The sequence below is a fragment of the Eumetopias jubatus genome, unplaced genomic scaffold (assembly GCF_037043125.1).
Source record: "Eumetopias jubatus isolate StellerSeaLion01/CBP00866 unplaced genomic scaffold, mEumJub1_p1.0 scaffold_16, whole genome shotgun sequence".
NCBI classification, from domain to species: domain Eukaryota; kingdom Metazoa; phylum Chordata; class Mammalia; order Carnivora; family Otariidae; genus Eumetopias; species Eumetopias jubatus.
In genome coordinates this window covers 17,295,260-17,322,783 of record NW_028274822.1, presented here as the reverse complement: position 1 = coordinate 17,322,783, position 27,524 = coordinate 17,295,260, and the positions used below count along the sequence as shown (strand labels likewise).

General features: G+C 47.4%; 1 protein-coding gene across 1 annotated transcript in view; it reads right to left on the bottom strand.

Moving 5' to 3' along the window:
* Positions 1-24,768: 24,768 nt before the first annotated feature.
* ALPK2 (alpha kinase 2) overlaps positions 24,769-27,524 on the bottom strand; it is a 103,009-nt gene continuing 100,253 nt past the window's right edge. The window contains 1 exon segment of the mRNA XM_028102970.2: positions 24,769-25,576. Coding sequence (XP_027958771.2) covers positions 25,342-25,576 — 235 coding nt within the window. The 3' untranslated portion in view covers positions 24,769-25,341.

Here is a 27,524-nt window from a genome sequence, read left to right as displayed (position 1 = left end):
AAGGGACATCTCAGCGGTAGTGTTGGGGTTAGGAAGGGGACGGCCAAACTGTCCACAGTGACCCAGCCAGCTGATGTGGCGCTCACTGACTCAGAACCTCAGGCTGCACACCGTGCCCAGGCTCAGGCACAATCCCAAGATGGCCTCAGGCATTCCTCTTCCTCGTTCCTACTTGCCCTGAGATTTTGTTCAGACGGAATCAGACAGGAAGCAAAAAGAAGGACATTCTACATCTTTCCTACAAGGTTGGCTCATGAAAGGGCTTATTAGGGTTCCTGCCTGGGTTAGTTCTGCATCTGGGGTTGGGGATCCGTTCTTTCTAGAGATCTCTAAGGAACACACAGAAGGCAAACCTCTCACTCTCCATTTTAGAGCCGTGTCTCCTATAACCCCGCTGCTCCAAATCTCTGATTATGGCATCCTTCTCCAGCTCTGCTTCCATCTCTCCTGCTGCCCCGACGTGATTCCCGCCAATGTTCTCTAATAAAGCATTCCCGGGGACACCTGCGGACTCCAACTATAGTCTGTAAGATGAACAGGTCCACTTGGAAGTGCAGTGAAGAGCACACTCGAGCTGAGAGGCAGCAGAGCACCCCGGCGGCTGCGATGACATGTTTTCCTCCTCAGGACACAGGCCTTACTTTGCTTTGTGAGCCGTCCCTGTGAGGCCCTAGGCATCCTTTCATCCTAGTACGATGTGTACCTCGAATGTGACAACTGCCACTTAGGGCCTGTCCAATGTCCCAGCCATCCCCAGAGGAGGTTTTGTGACACAGCATAGCAGTTGACCAGATGCAGATGACTATTCTGCACATTTTTTCTGAACTCTTCTTAAATCTGTATCTTCCACTGGGTATGTTTTTTGAATCAGAAGCTACTAGAAGGTTAGAACTGTGCACCAGTGTAGGCTTTATTCCAGTGCGGAAATTGAAGCCCAGAAAGGCTGAGGGACATGCGCAAGGCTGTTCAACTGGCCTGTGGCCAAGCTGGACCCAGGTTTTGCCCCTTCATCCCTATGTTCTGAGGTTACGGCCTGCCAAGAGTAGGCACAGAGGTCAAGCAGCACTTGCTGAATGAGGGGCCTGGATGCCATGTCAAAGTCCCCTTTTCTTTTATTGCTAGGAGAACTGTCTCCTTCAGGTTTCAAAGGAACACTCCTGAATGTGGTATTCTAGAATTTGGTAGATGGGTCCATGTGGATGCTCCCCCTTTCCTGCATCAGGCGCTGTTCCCTAGAAACACATGGGTTGTCTGGTTGCTTTGTGCCTGGTACTGTACGGAGCTCTGGGGACGCAAGAAGGAAGCTAGGTCCCTTCTCTGAGCTGCTCTTAATCCAGGAGTTGGGCAGAGGTCCAATCAAAGACACTTAGGCCTCAGGGTCCTAGATGCCACCACAGAGCCATCAACGGGGTATTCAAAGACTTTCATTATGGCCTTCATTTCCTTTCAGTTGAAGAAACACTGAATCTTTGACATTATCATCTTTTTTGTTACTATGGGGGGGGCAATAATCGCTCGTCTTTATTTTGAAGATTCGATTGCCAACAGGCTAGAGGTCAAGGGCATTTCATTGCAGTCGGTGGCAGTGCCGTACCTGAAGATCTTGCTGCTTTTCCTTGGCCACCTGGCAGCATAATGAGCCATGTAGGATGTGCCGAGGGGCCTTAGCACGGTTAGGGGTTGGACCAGAACACTTTTCCGTTATGTGTGCGAAGAATTTGCATTTCTCAGAGGAGCTGGGGAAGATGCGAGCTGGTTGTCTTTCACAATGCAGTCTGTGTTCATGCTCACACCAGCGGGCCATTAGGCGCATTCTTCCCTTGCTGCGTCCCTCCCTATCACAGGAAGCCTCGTCCCAGGCCACCGTGGAATGCCTCACTGCCTCTCAGCTGCCCCTTCCTTGGGACAGTTTCGAGGAAGCTGCTGGGTACAAACCCATGCACCCAACATGCACCATTTCTTCTATCTGAAATTCAAGTTTCCTTCCAAGCTTTCTGAAGGAAAAGGAGAGGTTCCATAACACATCCAGGTTTACAAAAATAGTAGATGGCCTCTGCAGATTCCTAAGGGCTTGGTCATAAGATAGCCTGCTTTAGACAGCCGGGTCACCCTAGGTGTTCCGAAGAAAAAAGACTGATGTAACACAAATTTATTGTGTACTTTAGAATACTTAAACACTGCATGGGATGCAAAGATGAGTAAGACATTCATGCCCTCAGTCATTCATTCAACCAACATCCAGCCAAGTGTTCCTCCTATGTGTCAGGCATTAAGCTAGTCACCGAGAATTTAACGGTAAGATGCTTCCTCCAACGTCCAGTGCTGGCAACGTACTGAGGACACAGCCAGGCAAATGAGTCATAGTAGTGCTGAGCCTCAGTCTTTGAAGTAGATATGGGGTGTCATGGGGACCTTTAAGAAGGAAGTACCCTCTGTGGCAGGTGAGAAAAGCACGTGCGAGGAGACACACTCTCCAGGGCAGAAGCACTCTGGTGCTCCAGATGGCTGTCCAGTTAAAGAGAAATTTGTGACTTTGGCAAGTGCAGGATAGGAGTGTTCACCGTGTCAAGTTTCCACCTTGAGCTACCTTCAAGTTTCCAAATCATTCCCCAGGAAGCTCTTCCAGAGAGCAATTGAACTATGAACCTGGAAGTCATTTGATGGGGATTTTCCTTCTCAGAAAGGCAGCCAAACATCCACAGAAAAAGATCACCTTTTAAATAAAAGAAGCACGTTGTAGTATTTGGCAAGCGACTGGGGCAGGTGCATATGCGTGTATGTATGTTTGTGGGACACATGTTTGTGAAGAGTTTCAATTTCTCCAAGGAGCTTGGTAAAATGCCTTTAAAGTCTCATTCAGCTGGGACTTTACTTTCCTTTAATTTTTGAATCAGGGAAAAGCCTGGGCTCTGATCTCCAACTTGGGCTGAAGTGAACATCCTCCTGTTGGCCACCCCTTTGAGCCTGGGACCCCGCGCTACTAGGGATACTGCCGCCTCATGGTAGGATGTGCCTCTGCATGTCGTAACACCGGTGGTCCCAAAGGATTTCAAGTTTGCTAGCTCAGTATTCCAAACTGATTGCTTTCAGGGCTTCCCTGACAGCACAGTTCGGCTTTAATTTTGATAAAGTAAGTTTTCAAAGGCTTGAAGGGGTGGGAGAGAGGAGCGGAAGACATCGTTCTATCCAGTGTCTGTTGACCTGGTAAATACACGAGACAAGAACTAATCTTGTTCTACCTAGAGAATAAGTCCCATCCTTTTCACTTTTCTGGCACATTTAACCCAGACAAGAGCTAATTAAAGCCCTTCCCATTTCTTAAGGCTGCCTGTCTTCTGTGCAGCATGTCTTGTCTTGCTTTTCCACTTGACTTCCTACTGCCTCTGGATACAAAGAAGTCAGAGATGATCTCCCACTATTTGGACGGGCTGGATGCTGTGTTTACAGTCTCTTGCACTGAGCACTAACACCCTATGCCTGAGATTTTCCTGGTCTCTCCTATATCTCTGCGCGAGCTTGGGCTATTGCAGTCAGATCTTTGGCTCAGCAGTTAGAGCAACCGATATGCTGGAATGGGTAAAACGTGGCCAGGGCTGCTCCATGCGAACCAAAGGAGGTGGTCACACATAACCATCCCAAAATGGAGGTAGTGTGTTAGGAAATTTTGATGGCAAGAAGCAATTTTTCTTAGATCATCTCAAGTAATTCATCCTTACAGCAATGTTTTCTTCAGCATCTGCTATGTACAAGGCACTGAGCTGGGGAAATGTGTTTGGAAAGGGACACAAGGCAGTAAAGGGACAGGAATCACACAGATGCTCCCAATCACCAGGTAAGGCCCCGTGGAAAGTGGCAGATAGTCAGGATTCATGAGTGCTCCTGAGACTAGGGTATCTGGTCACCCCCAAGGCTATAAACATAAGTTAAGCCTCTACTATTACGGTGATTCATTTGTTCCCTTTTTCTGCTCTTGCTGCTGTCATATCTGCATCCGTCCTCACAGCTTCTGCTTACCTATGACTGTTTTCTCATGTCTCCTGCTAATTCTGGGGTCTCAGTGGCTCCCGCTACTTACTAGCCTCCACCTGCCTGCCACCTTTGGGTGTCTTTTCAGTTTCTTCACGTGCTACCACGTAACTTCTCCTTCCCGGTCTCTCCAGTTTGGATCCCGGAGCCACAGAACTGATTGTCTCACTTAAGCTGTGTGTTCCCGCTGGGGCGGAGCTTTCAGTCCAAGCCGTGACACAGGCTGCTGGTCAACCCTTGGGGCAGGAAAGTCTCATACAACCGGGGTATGTATGAGAAAGCCGAACGCAGGAATTAGCATGGAGACTCACTTGGAGCAGGGGCTGTCCATTCTCCAGATGAAAAGGCAGGGGAAGACTTCTCAGGGAAGAGAGTTGGCATGTGTTTAAGCCCAAGTGAGACAGAGTTTGGAAGAGCCAAAAACTTTAAGCTGACCAGTGTGGCGGGAGTGTGAAGAGCAAGCAAAAGATGAGGCTGGAGAGGCAGGTGGGGGCTGGCATCCCTGGTAGCAGGATGGAGGAGGGACCTATGAGGAGGGCAGGCATGATGGCCACCATTATTTTATCATCATGCGTTTTGCTGGGGTGGGTCATCAAGACCAGGGGTTGACAACCTATAGCCTGTGGGCCAAATTCAGATGACTAGCCTGCCTTTTTTTTTTTTAAGATTTTATTTATTTATTTCAGATAGAGAGATCATGAGCAGGGAGGAGGGGCAGAAGGAGAGGGAGAGGGAGAAGCAGACTCCCCACTAAGCAGGGAGCCCGTTGAGGGGCTCGATCCCAGGACCCTGAGATCATGACCTCAGCCAAAGTCAAATGCTTAACTGGCTGAGCCACCCAGGTACCCCTGACTGCCTGTTTTTATATGAACTAAGCATGGTTTTTATATTTTAAAATTATTGGGGGAAAAAAGTCAAAAGAAAAATATTATTTCATGATATGTGCAATTTATATGCAATTCAAATTTCAGTGTCCATAAATAAAGTTTTATTGGAACCTACAACCATTCCCATTTGCCCAAACTATCCCAGTTGGGCACTGAATGTCTTAGGATCCCTGAAAACCCCTCAGTTCCAGGTTTGTCACCTGGAACGCAGCCAGGCTCACTCATTTGCATATTGTCTCTGGTTGCTTTCAAGCTCCAGTGACAAAGTTGAGTAGTTATGACAGAGGCCATATAGCTCCAAAAGCCTAGAATATTTACTATCTGGCCATTTATAGAAAAAGTTTGCTGACCTGTGATCAAGACCAATGAAAAGTAGATAACTTATCTGATAAGATAAGGGAATAAAACTGATTGTTACTTTAATGAGAGTGTTAACTATACCTGTTTATTTTCTCCATCAGAAGCTGATTCCTTTTTAAAACCTAATTAGATCATGTCACTCTCCTGCTCGAGATCCTTCAGTGGCTTCCCATCCCACTGTGAATTAAATCCAAGGATCCCATACATCCCCCTCAGACAGACCTCATCTTTTTCCTTCTCTTGCTCTTGCTTGCTCCACACCATTCCCACCCCCTTGCTGTTCTTCAAACGTGCCCAATGTAATCCTGCCTCAGGGCCTTTGTACTTACTGCTGCCTCTCTCCTGACGCTGTCTCCCAGATCTATGCACACCTCGCTCCTTTGCCTCATTCTCGTTTCAGTTCAAAGTTGCCTTTTCAGTGAAGCCTTTTTCCCCCAGCATAGCACTCTTCACCTCCTGACATTACTTATTTATTTATGTTCTGTGTCTATACTAGGTCAGGCACATGGGGACAGGGACCTTGTGGTACCCTTGCTCACAGAACAGTGATGGTGGGTTTGTGATGAATATTTGTTGGATAAATAAGTGGTTGGTGGAGTTAAGAATCTTATGCATGTCTCCAGGGCCATGTCCCCCACTCATTGGGCCATATTACTACTAACCAATATTTTATTTTAGCCAATATTGGTCCTGTTACAACTATGTAGCTGCCTGTCTCTGGCATCCAGTGGCCTCTTTTCCTGCCAAACACCTTGTATTTAATCATCTGAACATCTGCTCTGTGGCTATCTCGTGCCAGATTCTAACCTGAGATGCTGCCATTTCTCTTGTCCTGAGGATGGATGCGATAATCCTGGGCCCAGGGGTGGAATCAGGGTGATTCTTCAACCCCTGAAGCCAACAACGACATTTTATGCATAGATGCACTTTTCTAGGATGAGGGTCCAGAGCCGTTATCCAATCGTCAAGAGGGTCCTCAACCCTCAGAAAGCTGAGGAGCTGTGATTTTAAGCGACAGTAGTCCATTTGCTTAAACGTGTGCCAAGCTCTCTAGTCTGTTACCGGCCCTCCTGGGGGGTGCCCTCCACTCTCCAGTGTCCTGTGTTCTTGGTGCTCAAGCTGGTTCCACTGGGATGCTGTCTGCCTCTGGAAGGTTCCTCCCTTCTGCCACCTTCTGAAACATGGTGAACACCTCACCAGGCTCCTGTGCAGCTCACAGGCCCCCCAGTGGCTGCTCAGCAGCAGCTGTTTGCTTTAGGGGCCACAGAAAGTGCTGGACCAAGCCTCCCTCGTGGCCTCAAACAGCAAAACTCTCCGGGAAGGGCCCCCGACAGTCCTGTCAGAATGACTTTAGATGCACTTCTTGGAGCTTGAGGCCTCATTTATATCTTCTGTCAAGTATCTGTGCCATGGGATCGGTTTCCTCCCTGCTCCTTTCCCAGAGGAATCAGGAGCCCAGCCGCAGGGCTTCTGATGGGGAGGCACGACGACGAGAGAGGACAGTCCTTTTTGAGATCATCTGGCCGGAGGACACATGGTGTCTGCCATTTCCCCAGATTCCAGAGGCTTTCCCTTTCCAGGAGGAGGAGCTTTCCAAGAGCAGCTCTTTCTTTCTGAGGCAAGGAGGGAGGCGCCCCCCCCCCCCACCTCAGCTCAGCTCTCCCTGTGCCCTCAGGCCTGTGCTTAGGTCGGCCATTTGTGATTCTCACCACCACCAGCATGTGGAGAGTTCTCAGGCTTTCTGGGCCCAGTTACAGGCTGCCTACCGCCCCCGAACACTAGCTGACTAACCCAGCTGGGCAAACAGCAGGGTCCTCTCCGTTCTCAGGGAGGCCTTGGCAGGGAAGCGCGCCCTCGTGGTGTCTTAAGCCCAGCGCTACTGACAGCTGGGCTGGAGAATTCGTTGTTATCGGTAGCTGTCCTGAGCACGGTAGAATGTTCAGCAGCATCCCTGGCTTCTACCTGCCAGATGCTACGAGCATCCTCCCTGTCGTGACAACCAAAGATAGCTCCAGAGGTTGACGAATATCCCACGGGGACAAAATCCCCCCCACTGGAGAACAACTGCTCAAAGCAGCTACTCCTTGGCTGGGAACTTCAGAAGAGGTAGAAATGGCAGGAGGGTTAGAGGGGTTGGCAGGGTAAATGACACCAAATGTCCCACAAAGCAGAGTATGTTTGGAGGGTGAGGAAGAGAGAAGCCAGGGCAGAGTTAGGCTTGGAGTCAGAGAATGTGAGGAAGGACATGACCTAAGCTTATGGAGGGAGGGGTCTCGAGGGAGGGGTAAACAAAGGGCAGATTTGAGCTTGGCGGGGAAGTCTTCAGGTCACGAGGGACCCACCAGGGCCTCTGTCTGCTCTGGCTTCAGCTGGGACCAGTGCCAGTTCCTTCTTACTGTGAGCAGAGGCCCGACCTGCCTGAAGCCACCCTCTTTCCTTCCTGCAGGAAAAACACTGAGTGTCCATTCTGTGCTGGGTCCTGGGTATATGGAGATAAAACATATTTCCATCTTCAGGGGAATAGAGAGTCAATGAAGCAATTGCACCCAAGTACAAGGAGATAGAAGTACCAGGGACTCTGAAGGCATAGACCTGGGGGCTCAAAGGAAGACTTCCTGGAGGAGGTGACATAGTGGAAACGTGGAGGACAAGTAGAAGTTTTTCAGACAAATGAGTGGGGGAAAGAGTATTGGCATAAGCTTCTAGGGTGCTGCTACCACCTAAAAAAAGGCTCACCTTTTAGAAGGGAACAAGATTTTTGTTCTGCTTTCAATAGAGCAGGAAGAGTAAAGCAAACCAGAAAGCCCTTGGGGCCTGGTGGGGTGGCAGAACCAGAAAAGGTCACAAAAGGAAGAAGCTTAGGGACAAAAGAAACCACACCTCAGCTGTGAACCCTGACCTGTGGCATCAGCATCACCTGGGAGCTTGCTAGAAATGCAAATTCTCTGGCCCACCCCGGACCCCTTAAAGCAGAATCTCTGGGGGCAGGACCAGCAGCCTGTGTTTTCACAAATCCTCCAGGTGATTGGGACGAATCCCTGAGCTCTGGGCCGGGCCGCTGTGGGGCTTATTAGTGTTTAATGAGAGCAACGGAGGAAATCAATCAACCAATTACTCTTGCCTTGAGAAAGAGAACAGCACAGTGTTCTCAACCTGAGCTGCACATCAGAATCACCCTGAAGGTTTTAAAAACCCCAATGCTCAGGCCATGCCAGAACAATTACTCAGGAGTCTCTGAGGGGCAAGCAGCCATGGACGTTTTTAAATCACAGTAAGTGACTCGAATGTGCTGCCAAAAGTGAGCGCTATTGTTGTAAGAGAAGGTATCAACAAGATCCTCTACCCTGAATGACTTTGAGAATTTATTTTTAAACAGGAACAATTTACATAAAAGTATGTATCAAATAACAAGTGATTTAGAAAAACTGGAACTTTATTTTTCTCTCCTTTAATAAAAAAAGTCAGGAAGCAAAGAGCCTAGGACTGGGGCAGTGGCTCTACAATGTCTTCAGCAATTTGGCTCCTCTATCCTAGGTGGCCACTCTGTCCTGTTCTTATGGTCACGGTATGACTGGGAAAGCTCCAGCTATCAACTTCATGCCCCAGGAGGGAAAACTTAAAGCCCGAACGAAAAGGGTAGTTGCTTGCTAGCTCAATCCCCTTATTATTTATTTTATTTTATTTTAAATTTTAATTCCAGTATAGTTAACATACAGTGTTATATTAGTTTCAGGTGTACAATATAGTGATTCCATAATTCTACATGTTACTCAGTGCTTATCATAAGTATACTATTAATCCCCTTCAACTATTTCACCCACCCCCCCACCCACCTCCCCTCTGATAACCCTCAGTATACGCTCTAGAGTTAAGAGTCTGTTTCTTGGTTTGTCTCCTTTTTTCTTTGTTTGCTTTGTTTCTTAAACTCCACATACAGGGTGCCTAGGTGGCTCAGTGGGTTAAGCGTCTTGCCCTTCAGCTCAGGTCACGATCCCACGGTCCTGGGATTGAGGCCTGCATTGGGCTCCCTGCTCAGCAGGGAGTCTGCTTCTCCTCCCTCTAACCCACCCTCTGTTCGAGCTCTCTCTCTCTCACGCTCTCTCTCAAATAAATAAAATTGTTAAAAAAAAATTCCACATATAAGTGAAATCATATGGTATTCATCTTTCTCTGACTTATTTCACTTAGCATTATACTCTCTAGCTCCATCCATGTGGTTGCAAGTGACAAGATTTCATTCTTTTTATGGCAGAGTAATATTCCATTGTATATATATATCACATCTTCTTTATCCATTCATCTATCAATGGACATTTGAGTTGCTTCCATAATTTGGCTATTGTAGATAATGCTGCGATAAACATAGGGGTGCATATATCTGTTCAAATTAGTGTTTTCGTATTCTTTGGGTAAATAACCAGTAGTGGAATTACTGGATCATATGGTAATTCTATTTTTAACTTTTTGAGGAAATTCTATTTTTAACCTCCATCCTGTCGTCCACAGGGGCTGCACCAGTTTGCATTCCCACCAATGGTGCACAAGGGTTCTTTTTTCTCGTCCTCACCAATATTTGTTGTTTCTTGCATTGTTGATTTTAGCCATTTTGACAGGCGTGAGGTGTTTTCCCTCTACACATACTGTGTTGAGGGTTTTTATCATGAATGGCTGTTGTATACTTCATCAAATGCTTTTTCAGCATCTATTGAAATGAGTATATGGTTTTTATCCTTTCTCTTGTTGATGTGATGTCTCACATTGACTGATTTGCAAATACTGAACCACCCTTTCATCCCAGGAATATATCCCACTTGATCCTGGTGAATGATTTTTTTAAATGTATTGTTGGATTAGGTTTGCTAATATTGTGTTGAAAATTTTTGTATCTATGTTCACCAGAGACATTAGCTTGTAGTTCTCTTCTTTTGTAGTGTTTTTATCTGGTTTCGTTATCAGGGTAATGCTGGCCTCATAGAATAAAATTTGGTAGCTTTCCTTCCTCTTCTATTTTTTGGAATAGTTTGAAAAGAATAGGTATATAATTCTTCTATAAATATTTGGTAGCATTCACCTCTGAAGCTGTCTGGTCCTAGATTTTTGTTTGCTGGGAGTTTGTTGATTACTGGTTCAATTTCGTTGCTGATAATCTGTTCAAATTTTCTAATTCTTCTTGGCTCAGTTTTGGGAGGTTATGTTTCTAGGACTTTATCCATTTCTTCTAGGTTATTCAATTTGTTGACATACAAGTTTTCATAATATTCTCTTATAATCCTTTGTATTTCCATGGTGGCAGTTTTTATTTCTCTCTTTCATTTCTGATTTTGTTTATTTGAGTCTTCTCTCTCTCTCTCTCTCTCTTTTTTTTTTAAAAGATTTTATTTATTTATTCATGAGAGACAGAGGGAGAGAGAGGGAGAGAGAGAGAGAAGCAGAGGGAGAAGCAGGCTCCCAAGGAGCAGGGAGCCCAATGGGGGACTCAATCCCGGGACCCTGGGATCACGACCTGAGCTGAAGGCAGACGCATAACCATCTGAGCCACCCAGGCACCCTCTCTCTCTCTCTTTGATGAGTCTGGTTAAAGGTTTATCAATTTTGTTGATCTTTTCAAAGAACCAGCTCTTGGTTTCATTAATTATTCTATTGGTTTTTTTTTTTTTTTTTTTTTTTTTAGTTTCTATTTTGTTTATTTCTTCTCTAATCTTTATTATGTCCTTCCTTCTACTGGTTTCAGGCTTTGCTTGTTCTTCTTTCTGTAGCTCCTTTAGGTGTAAGGTTAGGTTTGAGATTTTTTCTTTTTCTTCCTTCTTGAGGCAGGCCTGTATTGTTATAATCTTTCCTCTTAGAACAGCTTTTGCTGCATCCCAAAGATTTTGAATTGTTACGTTTTCATTTTCATTTGTCTCCATATATTTTTTTTATTTCCTCTGATTTCTTGGTTGACCCTTTCATTGTTTAGTAGCAGGTTATTTAATGTCCATGTATTTGTGTTCCTTCCAGACTTTTTCTTGTGGTTGATTTCTAGTTTTGAGTGTTGTGGTCAGAAAAAATAGATGGTATGCCTTCAGTCTTTTTCAATGTGTTGAGACTTGTTTTGTGGCCTAATATGTGATCTATTCTGGAGAATGTCCCATGTGCACTTGAAAAGAATGTGTTTTCTGTTTTAGGATGGAATGTCCTGAATATATCTGTTCAGTCCATCTGGACCAATGTGTCATTCAAAGCCACTGTTTCCTTGTTGATTTTCTTTGGATGATCCATCCATTGATATAAGTGGGGGTGTTAAAGTCCCCTACAATTATTGTATTATTATTGATTGCTCTCTTTATGTTTGTTATTAGCTGCCTTATGTATTTGGGTGCTCCCAGGTTTGGTGCATAAATATTTACAGTTGTTGTATCTTCTTGTTGGATCGTTCCCTTTATCATTAGTGTCCTTCTTTGTCTTTTGTTACAGTCTTTGTTTTAAAGTCTATTTTGTCCAATATAAGTATTGCTACCCCAGCTCTCTTTTCACTTCCATTTGCATGATAAATGCTGTTCCATTCCTTCACTTTCAATCTGCATGTGTCTTTAGGTCCAAAATGAGTCTCTTGTAGGCAGCATATAGATGGATCTTGCTTTTTTATCCATTCTGTTACCCTAGTCTTTTGATTGGAGCATGTTGTCCATTTACAATTCAAAGTAATTATTGATAGGTATGTACTTATTGCCATTTTGTTACTTGTTTTGTGGTTGTTTTTGTAGTTTTCTGTTCCTTTCTTCTCTTGCTCTCTCCTGTCATGGTTTGCTGGCTTTCTTTAGTGATATACTTAGATGCCTTCCTTTTTCTTTTTTTGCATATCCTGTTACTGGTTTTTGACTTGCGGCTACCATTAGGTTTATGTATAATGTCTTCTGCATATAACAGTCTATATTAAGTTGATGGTTGCTTAAGTCTGAACCCATTCTTTATTCCTCTCACCCCACATTTTAGGTATATTGTGTCATACTTTACATCCTTTTATTCTGTGAATCCCTAGACTGATTTTTATAGATATACTTCATTTTATTGCTTTTGTGCTTCCTACTTTTCTTACTCTGCTTATGGTCTTTCCTTTCCACTCAAAGGTCCCCTTTAACATTTCTTGTAGGTCTGGTTTAGTGGTCATGAATTCCTTTAACTTTTGTTTTGTCTGGGAAACTCTTTATCTGTCCTTCTATTCTGAATGATAGCCTTGCTAGATAGAGTATTCTTGGTTGCAGGTTTTTTTCTTTCAGCACTTTGATTATATCATGCCACCCTCTTCTGGCCTGCAAAGTTTCTACCGAAAGGTCAGCTGAATGCATTATGGGGTTTCCTTTGTATGTGTTTTCTTTTCTCTTGCTGCTTTTAAAATTCTCTCTTCAGCACTACTTTTTGCCTACTATTACTGTGTGTTTTGGTGTGGAACTCCTTGGGTTGATTTTTTGGGGTGTTCTCTGTGCCTCCTGGATCTGTATTTCTATTCCTTCTCTAGGTTTGGGACGTTTTCAGCTATTGTGTCTTCAAATAAATTTCCTGACCCTTTTCACTCTCTTCTTCTGAAATGCCTATAAAGTGCATGTTATTACACTTGATGGTGTCACTGAGTTCCCTTAGTCTCTTTTCATTATTACTTTTTCTCTCCCTCCTGTTCAGCTTGATTGCTTTCCATTACTCTGTCTTCCAGGTCGCTGATCTGTTCTGCTTCCTCTGGTCTACTATTTATTCCCTCTAGTGTATTTTTAATTTCAGTTATTGAGTTCTCCATCTCTGATTGGTTCTTTTTTATGTTTTCTATCTCTTTGTTGAGGGTCTCATTGAGGTCCTCCCCTATTTTCTCAAGTCCAGTAAGTATTTTTATGACCATTACTTTAAATTCTCTATCAGGAATATTACTTTTTTCCATTTCACTTAGGTCTCTTCTGTGATTTTGTCCTGTTCTTTCATTTCAAAGAGACATATTCCTCTGTCTCATTTTGTCTTTCTCTTTCTACGTGTTAGGAAAGTCAGCTACATCCCCTGCTTTTGAGAGGAAGAGATCCTGTGGTGCCCTGTAGTACAATATCCCCTGTTCACCAGAACCTGGTGCTTTAGGAGTGTTTCCTATGCATGTTGCATGTGCCCTCCTGTTGTGGCTGAGCCCCATTTGCCTGCATTCCAGTCATTGGCAACGGCTCTCATTCCCTGTTGTGGAATAGGGTTCCCTTGTTAGAGGGCCAGTCTGGAGCCAACTTGGATTTCAATTGAGTCAGATCAGGCATTTGCCAGAGATGTGGTAGCACCAAATTGCAAGGTGCTTTCCCCATGCTGTCCCCTGAGAAGCTTGCATTGGTGGGTGGGGCCTGCTGTCAGACCCGATGTCTGCCCCCAGCCCACAGCTGGGGCCACAGTTGGACTGGTGTGTGTCCCCTCTCCCCGTGGCAAGAGTCACTTTGGAGTGGTGCTGGCCACTGTCCGGGCTGCTTGCATGCTGCCAGGCTTGTGGCACTGCTTTGGATGGGCTCTGGTCCAGGGCATATTGGAGGGATGAGTCCACAGGAGAACTCGGCGGTGGGGCAGGCTGTGCCAGCAAGGCCTGCACTGGTCTGCTGTGGAAGGGGGCCTGCAGCCACCTGGAAAAACCCATACCCAGGCTGGGATGGAGGCAGCGTATCTGCAGGAGAACTCAGAGGCAGGGCGTGCACTGTTAGCAAGTTAGGTGGAGTATGTTCCTGCTGAGCTGGTTCCTGCAGGTGTCTGTGTGTCTAGGTTGGGGAGCAAGGGAGGGAAATGGCACCACCAGCACTTTTGTTCTTGGAGAAGTCTCCCGAAGATCCCTGCATCTCCAGTGCATGCTCAGAGATTAGTAAATAAATCTCCTTAGCAAGTAAATCTCCTTCCTGTATACCCCAGGTGTTTTTCAAACCAATGCTTCTATGCTGTATCTCCGTGGGGCTGTTTGTTGTGCTATCTCTTTAAGGGCTGGATTATTTCCTATCACCCTCCAGCTCTCCTGGAGCTGCTGATTTTTGAAATTCTGGGTATTAAGGCCCACTGCTTATTAGGCCCCTCTGGTTTTCAAAGCCAAATGTTACGGGAATTGGTCTTCCCCTTACAGGTTCCTGGGGTGCCTAGCATGGGGATTTGCTCCTCTCCCCTCTCTGTGCCCACCACATCCCTCCCTCCTGCAGATAGTTTAACTCACAATCGTGTCTCCACCCTTCCTACCCTCTTTGATGTGGCCTCTACATTTATCTGTGGAGAGTTTGTTCTGCCAGTCTTTTGGTCATTTTCTGGGTAATTTATACTGATATGGGTGTTATCTAAGACAGCTTAGGGTCCTCCTACTCCACCATCTTCCCTGGAAGTCTAGCTTAATGCCCTTTAAAGAACATTCCTGGAAGCCCCACCTACAGACTCCTGATTAGATCTCCTTGGTCAGAACTATAGGTGGGGGTGGACCCCCAGAGCTGCTGGTGGAATGTGAAAGGCAAAGGCCCCCACCCACCCAGACCCAACACAGGCTAAGTATGAGGACTGTCTGGTAGTCAGAGCCAGCACCCAGCTTTATGCAAAATGAGGAAAGTGGTGACTCACAATTTTGGGAGAAAGCAGAGTGACCTTTGAATCGCCCACTCACATACTATGCATTTAGGACGGACTGTGCATTGTGTGTGTATCTATAGATGGTATAAATATATACATATATTTATATGAACCGTGGCAATTCTCTTGAGTTGTTATGCAATAAAGATAAAAGGATAAAAATAGAACACACTAAGGGTATTTGGTGAAACATCTCATAAGCAGCCTGGAAAATTTAATGCTGACAAACCGGGTAAGCCACAGTGAGGTCTCTCTGTCTCACCCTCAGTATGAAGAGAATAAACATGTCCAAAGCCCTAAGGCCAGTGATGTCAGAGGTCTGGTAGGGACAGAGGAACCCCAGCAAAACAGAGAGGTCAACTAAGATGGTCTGGGGGTGGGGGGAGGGGCGGGTCTCTTTTGCAAATCCACCCCCACCCCTTGCTTTGATATTCTTCCTGGAGGTTCCTAGGCCTGAGATAAGCTAGGGCTTTAGGCTTATCTTGGATGTAGTCACCAAAAACACCTGCCTGGAAGGCAGAGCGATGGATAAGGCATGCGTCAGATCTGATTTCCTTGCTGGCTCATGAATGACCCACGGGAGTCCACTCAACATCTCCACACTCAGCTACCATCTTGAGAAAGGGGGGGCATTCAGATGCCTAAATAATCCTCCTGAACTGTCACAAGCTTATGGCATAGTCCATAAGTCCATAGTTCAAGAAGTGACAGCTGTATGCAAATGGAGCCTGGCATTATTCTGCCTCATTATCAGGCTCCCATCTTTCCTCCACCTCTCTGTGTCCACCGCCCTCAGGGCTGAGCTTTCTGGTAACCCACGTCAGGAGATGGCAGGAGTGATCCTCTCATGCCTATCTGCATCGTTTCTTGAAATGCAACATTTTCACCCAAAAGGTTGACCTTCTGGGTGTGATGCAAAAGGATGAAGAAAGTGTTTTGTGACAGGGGAGCGCTTGGTCCCCTAATCTCCAGTCACACAGGCAGCAACTTATTGAGCAGGGCTCACTAGGGCTCAAAAGCATGGAACAGGCTTTCTCACTTTTGGAAAGTGGTACTTAAATTTCTTGGTACCACTTGTAATTTGGTGGAACTGGTAATTTCAGAAAGATAAGCTTGCGTGTAGGCTTCTTCCTGGAAAGTTCTGCATCTAAGTAACTGCCTTCCTTTTAGGGAATTCTGAGCCCAGAGTGCCTCCTTGATGACTTGGCTGAGGATAAGTACTCAGGGGTGTCCTCTTGTGTGCTGTACTGGTCACTAATGCCACAATATCGCAGGGAAAGTTGCAGGGATGGGGACAGTACTCCTGTTAAGCTTTGTTCATAGCTATGTGTAACTTTGTGATACTGTGAATTATTTTTCTTTTTTAATTTTATTTTTCATTTTATTTTTTGTGTGTGATACTGTGATTTATAACAAGAAATATATATTTTGTCTTTGTCCCCCTTTCTGGCTTAGAGCTCTCCTAAAACCTTTGGAATTTCCTAAGTAATGGGAGTAATAATGGTGTCTTTTGTTATGTTAATGAGGTAGCTTTGGGAAAGCACCCCCCCATCTAAGGAAGGGGTGGTTGCCAGGGAAACCAGCCACTGACCAAAGGGTTGGGCCTTTTGGCTCCACCCCTCAACCTGATGGGAGGGGAAAGGGGCTGGAGTTTAAATCAATCACCGGTGGTCAATGATTTAATCAATCCTGCCTATATGATGAATCCTCCCTAAAACCCCAAAATTATGGGGTTCAGAGAACTTCCAGGTTGGTGAACTTGTGGAGGTGGTGGGAGAATGGCACCCCGGAGAGGTCATGGAAGGTGCATATCTATATCCCCTACCTTGTTGTATGCATCTCTTCCATCTGGCTGTTCCTGAGCCATATCCTTTTACAATCAACCGGGGATCCGGCAAGTAAAATGTTTCTCTGAGTTCAGGGAGCTGCTCTAGCAAATTAATGGAACCCAAAGGGGGCTGGGGTCTTTGGAACCTCCGATCTATAGCCTGTTCATTGGTGAGAAGCACAGGTGATAACCTGGACTTGTGAATGGCATCTGAAGTGGGCGGTGGGGGCAGTCTTGTGGGACTGAGCCTTGAACCTGTGGGATCTGATGCCATCTCCATGGAGATAGTGTCAGCATGTAGTTAAATTGTAGGGCATCCAGCTGACATGGGGTTGCAGAATTGCTTGCTGGTACCCAAAAACACATTGGAACCTTGAATGTAAGCAAGGGGTCCCTGTGGGCCCATCTCCTGTGTAGGGTTGCATCAAATCCTACCACCCAAAGTAATTAAAAGTGAGCCCCCAAATCCCACTGCACAGGCTACACCCCAGACCAATTCAATCAGCAGCTCTGGGGAGGGGGTACGGAACCCATGAAGCTCCGTGATAGTGCAGTGCCCAGCCAGGACTGAGAACCGCGGTGAGCGGGTTAGGGAGGATACCCTGAGAAAATGGCTTTTGAGTAGAGATCTAAAAGATAAGGAGAGAGCCAAGAGAAGTTTTGGGAAAAAGAGCCAATGAAAGGCGTTATTCCAGTAATTCAGAGAAAAATAACTTGTTTGCCTTTTAAAAATGATTATTCTGTAGGTAACGGTGAGGGCAGCTGGAGCCTCAAAATCCAGACCAACTCGGTTCATGCCCCCAGCCTGCTCCTGCTTTCTCCTTACTCAGGACAGTGCCTCCTGCGTTCCAGGCCAGTCGGCTTGCTGTCGCCCTCGGACAATACTCTCCTTGCTTCTGAACCTTGGCTCTTGAGTCTCTCCCCACAGGGATCTACCTTCCTTTCTTCTCTCTGCTGATCCATCACCTCCTTTTATGCCCTGCTCAAAATTCACCTCTTTCAGAAAGATGGAAGATGAAAGAGAAAGTAGGAGCTAGCAGTTATGGATCAAAGCTGCGCTCATCTAAAAATAGCACAAAGCTCATGTAGATGGGCTTGTCGGTAATTCCTGGACCGTTTCCAGTGAGCGAGGGCTCCTCGATGCTTGAAAGTGAGTTCTAAAGAGAGGGGCAGCCAAGTTATTAGAACTTCGATTGCCTAGCTCCCTTAAGAGACTGGGTGGCTGAGGTTAATAGAGGGGGAACATAGCACGGGACTGATAAAACACTGTGAAATGAGTTTTGAAAACTGAACCCTGAAAAAAATCTATGACATAAATCCATCCTATGACAAGATTTCTTATTTTCCTCTTAATAATAGGGGAAGATATAGTTCATTTCCAGTTGTAAGTCATTTTAGGTGATGTTTTGTGTACTCTTTTCCCCTAGCGAATAATAAAATGATTTATAAAATTCACTTTTCTTATGACTAAGATATTTACAGATTAATACTTGTTCTAAGCTAAAATAGATATATAAAAGCTTAGTAGTTATAATAATGATTCATATTTACTGAATACCACTCTAAGCCAGTTATTTTTTATACATAAATTAATCTTCACATCCCTGAAGGGTAGGTATCCTTAGTCATTTATCAGATGAGGAAGTTAGGGTTCAGCAAGATGAAGTCATTCTCCAAACTCACACGGCTGCTAAGTGTTGGAACTGAGACTGGACCCCCGTCTGTTTGATTCAGAGACCAGCTGCTTACTGCTCATCATGTGGCCTTCTTGCTTTGGAAGTGTTTCAGTTCTGACAATCTCATGCCAAGGAATGAAGGGAAGCTAGAGTTTTTGGTCATATCAAATTGAGATAAATAAGGATGCCCTGCCTCTGTGTCAGAGGAGAACACCAGCGTGGATGGGTCAGAGATATTCATGCCGTGAACAAATGTTTATCAAAGGGTCTTCTATGTGCCAGACATCTTCTAGGTATTGGGATGCAGCAACGAATAAACCAGAAAAAAAACAAAAATCCTGCCCTCTGGAAATTTATATTCTGGTGCGAGGGAGATAGACAAGTTTAAAAAACAAGTACAATGTATATTATGTCACATGGTAATAAAGGCTACAGAAATAAAGCCCTGGAGGGGGGATAAGGCAATCAGGGAGGGGGAGCAATTTAAACTCAGGTGATCAAGGAAGGACTCCCTGAGACGGTGACTCCTGAGCAAAGACCTGAAGAAGGTGGTGGACATTTGGAGAGGAACATTCCAGACACAGGGGACATTAAGTGCAAAGGGCCTGAGGGTTTGCTGGACTTGAGCGTGCAAACGGTGAGATGAAGCCAGACGGGTATTTGGGGGATCCCGTGGGGGTCTCACTGGCCTCCGTAGCGAACCGGACCTTTCCTCTGAAGGAGATGGGAAGCTGCGGGAGTGGTGGAGGGTCCTAAGAAGACAGGATCTTAGGATGTTGGTTTTAACGGGATCACTCTGGCTGCTCTGCTGGGGGTAGCCTGAAGTGGGCGCAAGGACAGAATCAGGACACGGGTTAGGAGGCCACTGCAGAAGGCCAGATGCGCGATGATGGGGCCTTGGGCCAGCGAGATAGGGATCGAGGCCGTGCTGGATACACTTAAAGGGAAGGCAGGGCATTCGGTGGTGGACGAGGTGCGGTGCGTGAGGGAGAGAGAAGGGACAAGAATCACTGCCAGGTCCGGGGCCTGACCAGCAGGACGGGCGGAGCTGCCACTGTCCGAGCCGGAGCAGCCTGGGAGCAGCAGATGTGGGAGCAAGCCAAGTGGCCGGTGTTGGACGGACTAGGTTTGGTCCTCCAGCTGGAAATTCGGGTGGAGACGTTGAAGAGGCTGTTGGAGAGTTGGGCCTGGAGTTCAGAGACTAATTTCGGACCGGAAGGTGTAAAGTCGGCTTGCGTGTGACCGTTCACAGCCGGCCGGCGGCAGAGCGCAAGGGTCCAGGTCCCTGCTTCTCCTGGGTGAGCAGCATCCCCGGGGATGGTGCACGGAGCCCCGCCCCGCCGCCCAGATTAATTCCACCTCTTCCTGCCCCCGACGCCCTGGGAGTTCTGGAATCCACGGGTGAACGGGGGGTGGGAGGGTGGGGTTAAGAATGGGGTTTTGCCGGTTACTTACAGACCCGCCAATAAAGGGTAGTGGGAGAAGGAAGGCTGGAAGAGGCTGTCGGCCGACCCTGGAGGCCGGAAGTGGGGGAAGCGCTGTACATGCTGAGCTTCCGGCGGGAAGGATCAGCCGCAGCTGGGGGCGGGGCTTGCTGGGGCGGGGCTTGATGGGGGCGGGGCTTGCTGGGGGCGGGGCTTGAAGGGCGAGAGGGTAGGAGGCTTCAGGGTGCTTTGAGGCAGAGGAGGGTGGGCAGGGGAGTTAGCGCGTTCTTAAATGCGAGAGGGGAGAAGAGGGCTTTCTCTAAGCCTCATCCTCCGATTTGCCAAAATGAACAAAAAGAATGAAGTATTTGGAAGTATATCTGATATACATAGAAACCGGAAAGCACGGTCTGAAGACAGTATCCACTGCGAACATCTGGGCATTAAAGGGCCTTGAGGATTGATTTAACAAGTATTTATTAAGCTTCTACTATGTTCCAGGCACTCTGGGGTGTTAGGGATCCAACAGTAAACAAAGGGGATGAAGGTCTCTGTCTTCATAGAGCTTACACTGTAATGGGGGAGATAAACATTAAACAAAATGAATGAGTTAACCCCGCAGTGTTTCAGAAACTGGTGTGTGGGCACAGGGGCATCTAGAACGGATGGGAATGAAAACCGCAAGGTGGGGTATGGTTTGAAATGAGTGAGCAGCCAGGGGGCACCGAGGCTGGTTTGCTCAATTAGGATGTGGGGCTCACGCCATGGGAGGGCTGGGGCAAGGAGAAGCCATGGGCCCTGGGATTCAGTGGCAGCTGTGGCTACATCTCCAGCTTTTGAGAAGGGGAGAGATTTCTCTAAGACTCTAGGAGAGGAAACTGAGGCACCCAAATGAAGATCTTTCTCCGGGAATGATGAGGGCTGGAGGTGCGGATGGGCTCCCAGTGGGCTGATGTCAGGGGAGGCCCTGAGGGGGCAGCACATACACCATGTTGATTTTCTCTGGCCTGGCCTCCTAGCCTGAACAAACTGCCCGCAATGTGGGTGTGAAAGACAAGGATGCTATATGGATTGAATTGTCTCCCCCAAAACTCATACGTTGAAGTCCTAACCCACGAGATCTCGGAATGCGACCTTATTTGGAGATACGGTCTGAACCAAGTTAAAATGAGGTCATCAGGGTGGGCCCTCCTCCAACATGACTGGTGTCCTTATAAAAGGGAGAAATTCAGACACAGACGTGCACGTGGGGAGAGCACCACATGAAGACCAGAGTCCCGCTGCTGTAGGTGAAGCCAGGAGAGAGGCCTGGAGCAGAGCCTGCCTGGGCCCTAGTCAAGATTGTGGCCCTGCCAACACGGCGATCTAGGACTCAGGACTCCAGAACCAGGAGACAGTAAACTCCTGCTATTTAAGCCACCCAGCCTGTGGCCCCCTATTATGGCAGCCCCAGGAGACTGACACAGACACCAGAGAGAACACCGTCTTCTCATTCCTCCTGGACAGAGAAAGAGCTAGTGATGGAATGGACAGGAAGATGGAAGTGAGAGCATTGGAATTGCTTCTGATACTAAGATGGAAACTTTCTTCCTTAAAATAGAAGCAGACAGAGGGCTTTTCTGGGTCAAATCTGATCGAGAACATGTGGTTTGTGGGGGGCGGGGGAGCCTCTGAGGGTGTCTGGGTGGCAAAGTCAGTTAAGCATCCAACTCTTGGTTTGGGCTCAGGTCATGATCTCAGGGTCGTGAGATGGGGCCTTGTGTCCGGCTCTGCTCAGCGTGGCATCTGCTTGGGATTCTCTCTCCCTCTGCCCCTCCTGTTCATGCTCTCTCTCTCTAAAATAAAATATTTTAAGAGAGGAAAGAAAGGAAGGAAGGAAGGAAGGAAAGGAAGGAAAGGAAGGAAGGAAAGGAAGGAAGGAAGGAAAGGAAGAAAGGGAAGGAAGGAAGGAAAGGAAGGAAGGAAAGGAAGGAAGGAAGGAAAGGAAGAAAGGGAAGGAAGGAAGGAAAGGAAGGAAGGAAGGAAAGGAAGGAAGGAAGGAAAGGAAGAAAGGGAAGGAAGGAAGGAAAGGAAGGAAGGAAAGGAAGGAAGGAAAGAAAGAACAGTCTGAGATGATTTCTATCTGGAACCATTTGGGCCTCTCGTGAAAAGCAGAAGTTTAAAAATTCTTGGTCTGGTGCTACAGTGAGTACTTGTCAATATTTGTTCAGTGCATCACAAAGCTGAAGTCTGGGCTCATGGGACCAGGCAGCCACACACTGCGTGCACCATGCTGAAGGCTTTCACAAAACGGTTTCAGTGCAGGCAGGCTCTCAAAGGATTTCAAAGCTGCTACAGCAAAGAGCTGGAAAACATGCCCTGTACTGGGAGGCAGAGGAGGGTTGGTGTCTCTTTGATATTCTTTTTTAAACTGTTTAAGCCCAAATGGCATCTGCAGATCCAAGTGGGGGAGAAATGAGGATCTGTTCACTTTGGCACACGTGGTCCAGCAGAGCGGAACATCCACTGGGCGAGCAAGCCGACTGGGGCCGCGGCCGGCGCCTCCCATCTGCATCCAGCGGAACACGTGCCCAACACACGCACAAAACAGTATGGCTATTTAGACACGAGAGTACTTTATAATTAGAAAATAATTGTTGCTTCTTTTGGCATTCTTTTTAAGATGAATCTATTGAAACCCTTTGCTAATATGGGGCTTCTCCGAAGCGCGGCTGGGGAGGTGCCAGGACCATAAGATAACGTGAAACATTAACACAAGCCAGCCATCTGCGCATCCGAAACGAGACCTCTCCAGAATATGATGCCCATGGGCAAGAAGGCATCAGCTCTCTGCCATTCTCCTTAGTGATAAACCCGCTGTTGAAAACACAAGCCCATTTTAATGAGACGTTCATTTATTTTTGTCATCTGCCCGTCACAGAGCTCCACGGTTGAGCCCTTTAAGGAAACTGAGACAGTTAACGTATGTGACCACCCTGCGTGCCTTGGGTACAGAATCCCCAGCTGGACACACTAGGCTGGCCCAGCTCAGTGCCTCGGTCTATAGACCTAACCCTGCCCGCTTAAGAAGACAAACAGGAAAATCAATGGAAACTGAACGGGTTACAAACTGAGCTGAAACAATGGCAACCGGTGTGGGCATTTCTGAGACCCCAGAACGATATCTTTGGTGTAAGGGAGCCCACTGCACACTCACCTTATTCATGCAAGGAAAACAATCTATCATTTCAGAAGAGGTCAGTGTTTGGGTGGTGGACAGATGGCCACGCAGCCCCACAAAGACCATCCATAGGAGCCCTTGGCTGGGGACAAATCCCACCGTGGGCACCCCTTCTGTCCCTGGTCTTCCCAATGTTTTCAGACAGGTGAAATCAGATGACAATAAACAATAAGGGCACTTTGAAAAAAAAAAATCTAAGCATCCACGATCCCCTTGCTATTGTGGAACTTTCTAGAACTCTGCGGCTAAATACATCTGTAGGATCTCTATGGGGAAAGAAGACTGCAGGCTGCCTCATCGAAAAATGAGCATTTTGATCTGTAGCCAGGGAATCACCTCAGGAGGATGGCTGGAGATGGCAGATTTTCTGAAAAGATGAGATGTGACTGGCTAAAGGGATTTCTCCAAATCCTTTTTCAAAACAAAAATCCCATGTATGTTCTTTTTTTAACCCAAAGCTGGTGCCCAAGGAGAACGGTATTTTAGAGCAGAAGCCAGGCATCTTCTGTGGAAGCCGGCTGCCCCTCAAGGGAGGCCGCTCAGACCCATCGGGTGCTCCCACGGCCTCGAGCAATCGCCTCCTGTGGTTTCACGCATCCCCACGGAGAAGTAGATGGTGCTCCTCCAGGCCCCTGTGGTGCAGACACCATCTCTACGTGTGGTCCCTGGCTGGCATGGAGAGCCCCTGGGAGTGTGCTAGAAATGCAGAATCTCAGGCCCCACCCCACATGTGCCGAACGAGAACCTGCCTTTTCACAAGATCCTGGGTGACCCGTGTGCACCTTCAACTTGAGAAGCGTTGCTCACACTGCTCAGAGGTGACCTAATGATACGGTCAGGGAGTAGTTAAAATCATCTTCAAAAACCATTCAAGAAGGCTGCATGCTGTGGAATTCCAACTACTGTATATGACATTCTGGAAAACACAAAACTGCAGAGACAGTCAAAGACCAGTGACTACAAGGAGTTGGTGGGGGGAGGAAAGATGAATTGGGGGGCACAGGAGATCGGTAGGGCAGAGAAACCACTCTGTATGATACTGTCATGGTGGATTCACATCATTACATGTGTGTTGAACCCAGGGAAGGCACAGCAGGAAGAGTGAGCCCCATGTAAACTATGGACTCTAATGAATCACAATGTACATTTGCTCGAGTGTGATAAACGTGTCACACAGATGCATGATGACAGTAATAGGGGTAAACAGCGGGGTGGGGGTGAGGGAGCACATGGGGACCCTCTGTACTTGCCACTCATTTTTCTGTAAGCCCCAAACTGCTCTCAAAACTAGTCTGTTAATTTGACAACCACCACAACAAACCAGTGGGGCGGGCAGACATTCTCTCCCACTCTGGGGTGTATACAACCATCCCCGAGCTGTCTTTCTGTCCTTTCTTCTTGCCTGATGTGAACGGCTGCTACCATTCTGCCCTATACCCGTGTGGGACCCCCGCCCCCCCACTGGCCGGGAAGGAGACACTGTGGGCTGTGGGGAGCGGTGGGGGTCCCCGTGAGCTGGGGTGCCCCAGCCAGGCTCTGCACCATCTTCCCGTGTCCTACGGCGGGGTCGGCCCTGGCTTTAGAGAGCGGAGCCTGATGGAACCTTCGCTGGGATGTAGGAATGGGGAGAAAACACAGATGCATCGATGTCGTGCTCCAGTAAGCTGAGTAGGAGATCACCAAAGTATTAATCCTGGGGGAAGGCAGAATACAGCACAGATTCTAAAGAGCAAGTGTCTGTGCCAATCTATGCATCTCACACTTTTTGTTCAAATATGAATTTAATTAAACACAGAATGCTAGCCGGATGTGTAAAGAATGAAGGAAACGGCCTTGTGTGTTAGAAGCCACCTCTGGCAATAACAGAACATTCAACACTAGCCTGATGACTTGACCCAATGGAAGAATTCATGTTTTCTGTGTATAGAGCAGCTGGGCGCATCTAGAAACCCCCAGGTTAGGAAGAGGGGGCCGGGAGGGTTTGGGCTGTGGACAGACCCTGCTCAGCACCAAGTCCTTGACAACACAACCACGTGCAAACATACAAATAGACAAAGAACGTGAAGTTGGTAAACATGCTAACGGTGGGCACAAAGATGGACTGTCTTCTGGGAGTGACAGCTGATTCTGTCTCTCCCCACGTCTGGTCACTAATCCTGCCCGGAAGTCGTTTCAGGGATGCCAGCAGGTGATGCGTTTGGAAGCAAGGTGGCGCTAGGGCAGCGGGAAACGGGACGGTCACACCGCTGTGCGTGACACAGGCTACACGTTCTCTCTTGAGTGTCCTCAGACTTCCGCCCACAAGGCTGGCTGCTGCCAGCTGGCGGCCATCAGTTCATAGGGGACGCGAGGTCTTCCTTCCTGCCGAGGGGGGCCCGGGCGCCATCTTGACGGTTGTGGGGTTGGGCTGAGTTTTGCTTTTGCTTTTACTGACACGTGGATCCTTCTGTCTCTGGCTGATGTTTTGGAGTGATCTCAGCCCCAGCATTTTACAATACTTGTTACACTGGTGTAGTGCTTTGAACTGGTCGATGAAGGTCATGGAGCAGTTGCCTTTAAATCCTTTGTACCTGTGAGTTTGGGTAGAAGGACACAGACTTTTTTAAAAACAGGACACTTCACCAGCTTTAACAGGGGAGGCTAATGGTACATGGAAAATATACTGATTCCCACTCTAGACAAGAAGGTCCAAATGTTTGTCCCAACTATTGACAGGAGAAACAAACCCTGTGGCAGTGAGCAAAGGCAAAGACCCACTGGCATGCAGAGTACAGACCCAAGGCCTGGGATTACACAAGTCTTCTAGATGCTTATGGTTCCAATAAAACAGCATGTTATTGCTCTTTTCCTTTCATAGTGACTAGTGCCGGACCAACTTGATAAAAATTAGATCTCTTGGTGGTCTGAAAGCTACCCCATCCCACCCAGAGGTTCCAAATAAGAAATTCTACAACTTTGGGGCTGGAAGAAATTATTTAGACCTTTTGATTTATGGTTAAAGGAATTTAGGCCCAGAGATTCTGGCACCAGCCAAGAAAACTAAGCAAGTTGGTACAAGAGCCAAGATTAGGATGCAGCTCAGCTCTGTCCTGTGTCACCCCACCCGCTCCCCAGCAGGAAAAGAATATCGGCCTTTGTCATTGGTGGGCTCTAGAAGGGACCGCGCTGACCTGGCTTGGAGTAGTCTCAAGGGTTGCTCCTTTGAGTTGGGACATTTAATAGTCAAACTGTAAATGACTTCTTTCACATCCCAATCACAGAAGGTTAGTGTCCTCCTTGAGGGGACAGGTTTCCAGGCCCCCAATCTCCCCACCCACCAAGAAAGCTGTTTGACAGGTTGTTGAGAGGATGAAATGAGAAAATCCACACAGACCACCTAGCTCAGTGCCTGACATGCTGTACAGATTCAGTTAGTGTTGACCAAGTTATTTAATGATCAATATTATAACATTCCATCCTGTGAAAGGGATGCTCAAGCCAGGATTGAAGAGTGAGGGAGGTAAATGGGGGAGCAGGGGTGAGCCTGGCATAAGGAACAGTCAGCATAATTTGTAGGGCCCCGTACAAAAGGAAACCATGAGCACCATGTTCAAAAATTATGAAGACTTTTGAGACAACAACAGTCGAGCCCGCGTTCAATGAAGCCCAGGGTCCTTCTGAGCACAGGTCTCAGCGGACCACACAGATAGCATGCCCACGAAACCAGCCCTGCTGGGTGGGAAAGAGCTCTGAGCACATCTGATTAATAGGACAAACAAGAAATCCGGTCTCTTTCACTGGCTGGTAGAAACCACAAAGTTGAACAAACCTGGAATGAATGGGGACCAGGACTGTATGCTTTTCCCTATGAAATCCGAGCTGGGTTTGAAGCTGTGATGAAAGGTTCCTTTCATCCGTGGGGCCAGAGCATCAGGCAGCAGCTCTAACTTGACGAATCTGTTACAGATCCAGCCTGCTCCCTCCTCCTCCTCCCTGCAAGGGAACGCTCTGCCCCCCCGGGGAACCCACAGTCCATTTGCTTGTGAAAAATGACTCGGTTCCTAAAAGCCAAGCTCCCTCATTGAAGGAAAAGTCAGCTGGAGACAGGAGTAGAATCCAGCAGGGCAGAAAAAATTCCACTGCCAACCACGTCATCTATACGTCTTATCTTCTGTAGGACACCGTGAGAAAGGCGGAAATGTCAGGCCCACTGCGTCCCTCTGGTGCCGGAGCGCTCCCCGGCAGGATGCGGGTAGGATGCAGGCAGGATTCGAGGCAGCCTCAGCCTGTGCTTGGCAGACATGCTGGAGAGCCCGAGCCCATCCTTCTGCTGGAGGGAGGCCTCGCTCCTCACACAAACTAGGAAGGTCATGGGCAGGGGCAGCTTCCCTGTCTGGAAAGAAGTCGTGGTCACCTGCCTCAGGCTGCCTTGAGGCTTTTAAACATTCGGACAACATCTAGTCTCTGCAGCAGGGTCTGCCCTCCTGACTGGCCCTGGGGAGCCCAGGCCTGTTCCCAGAAATCTGGCCCCTTCTCTCC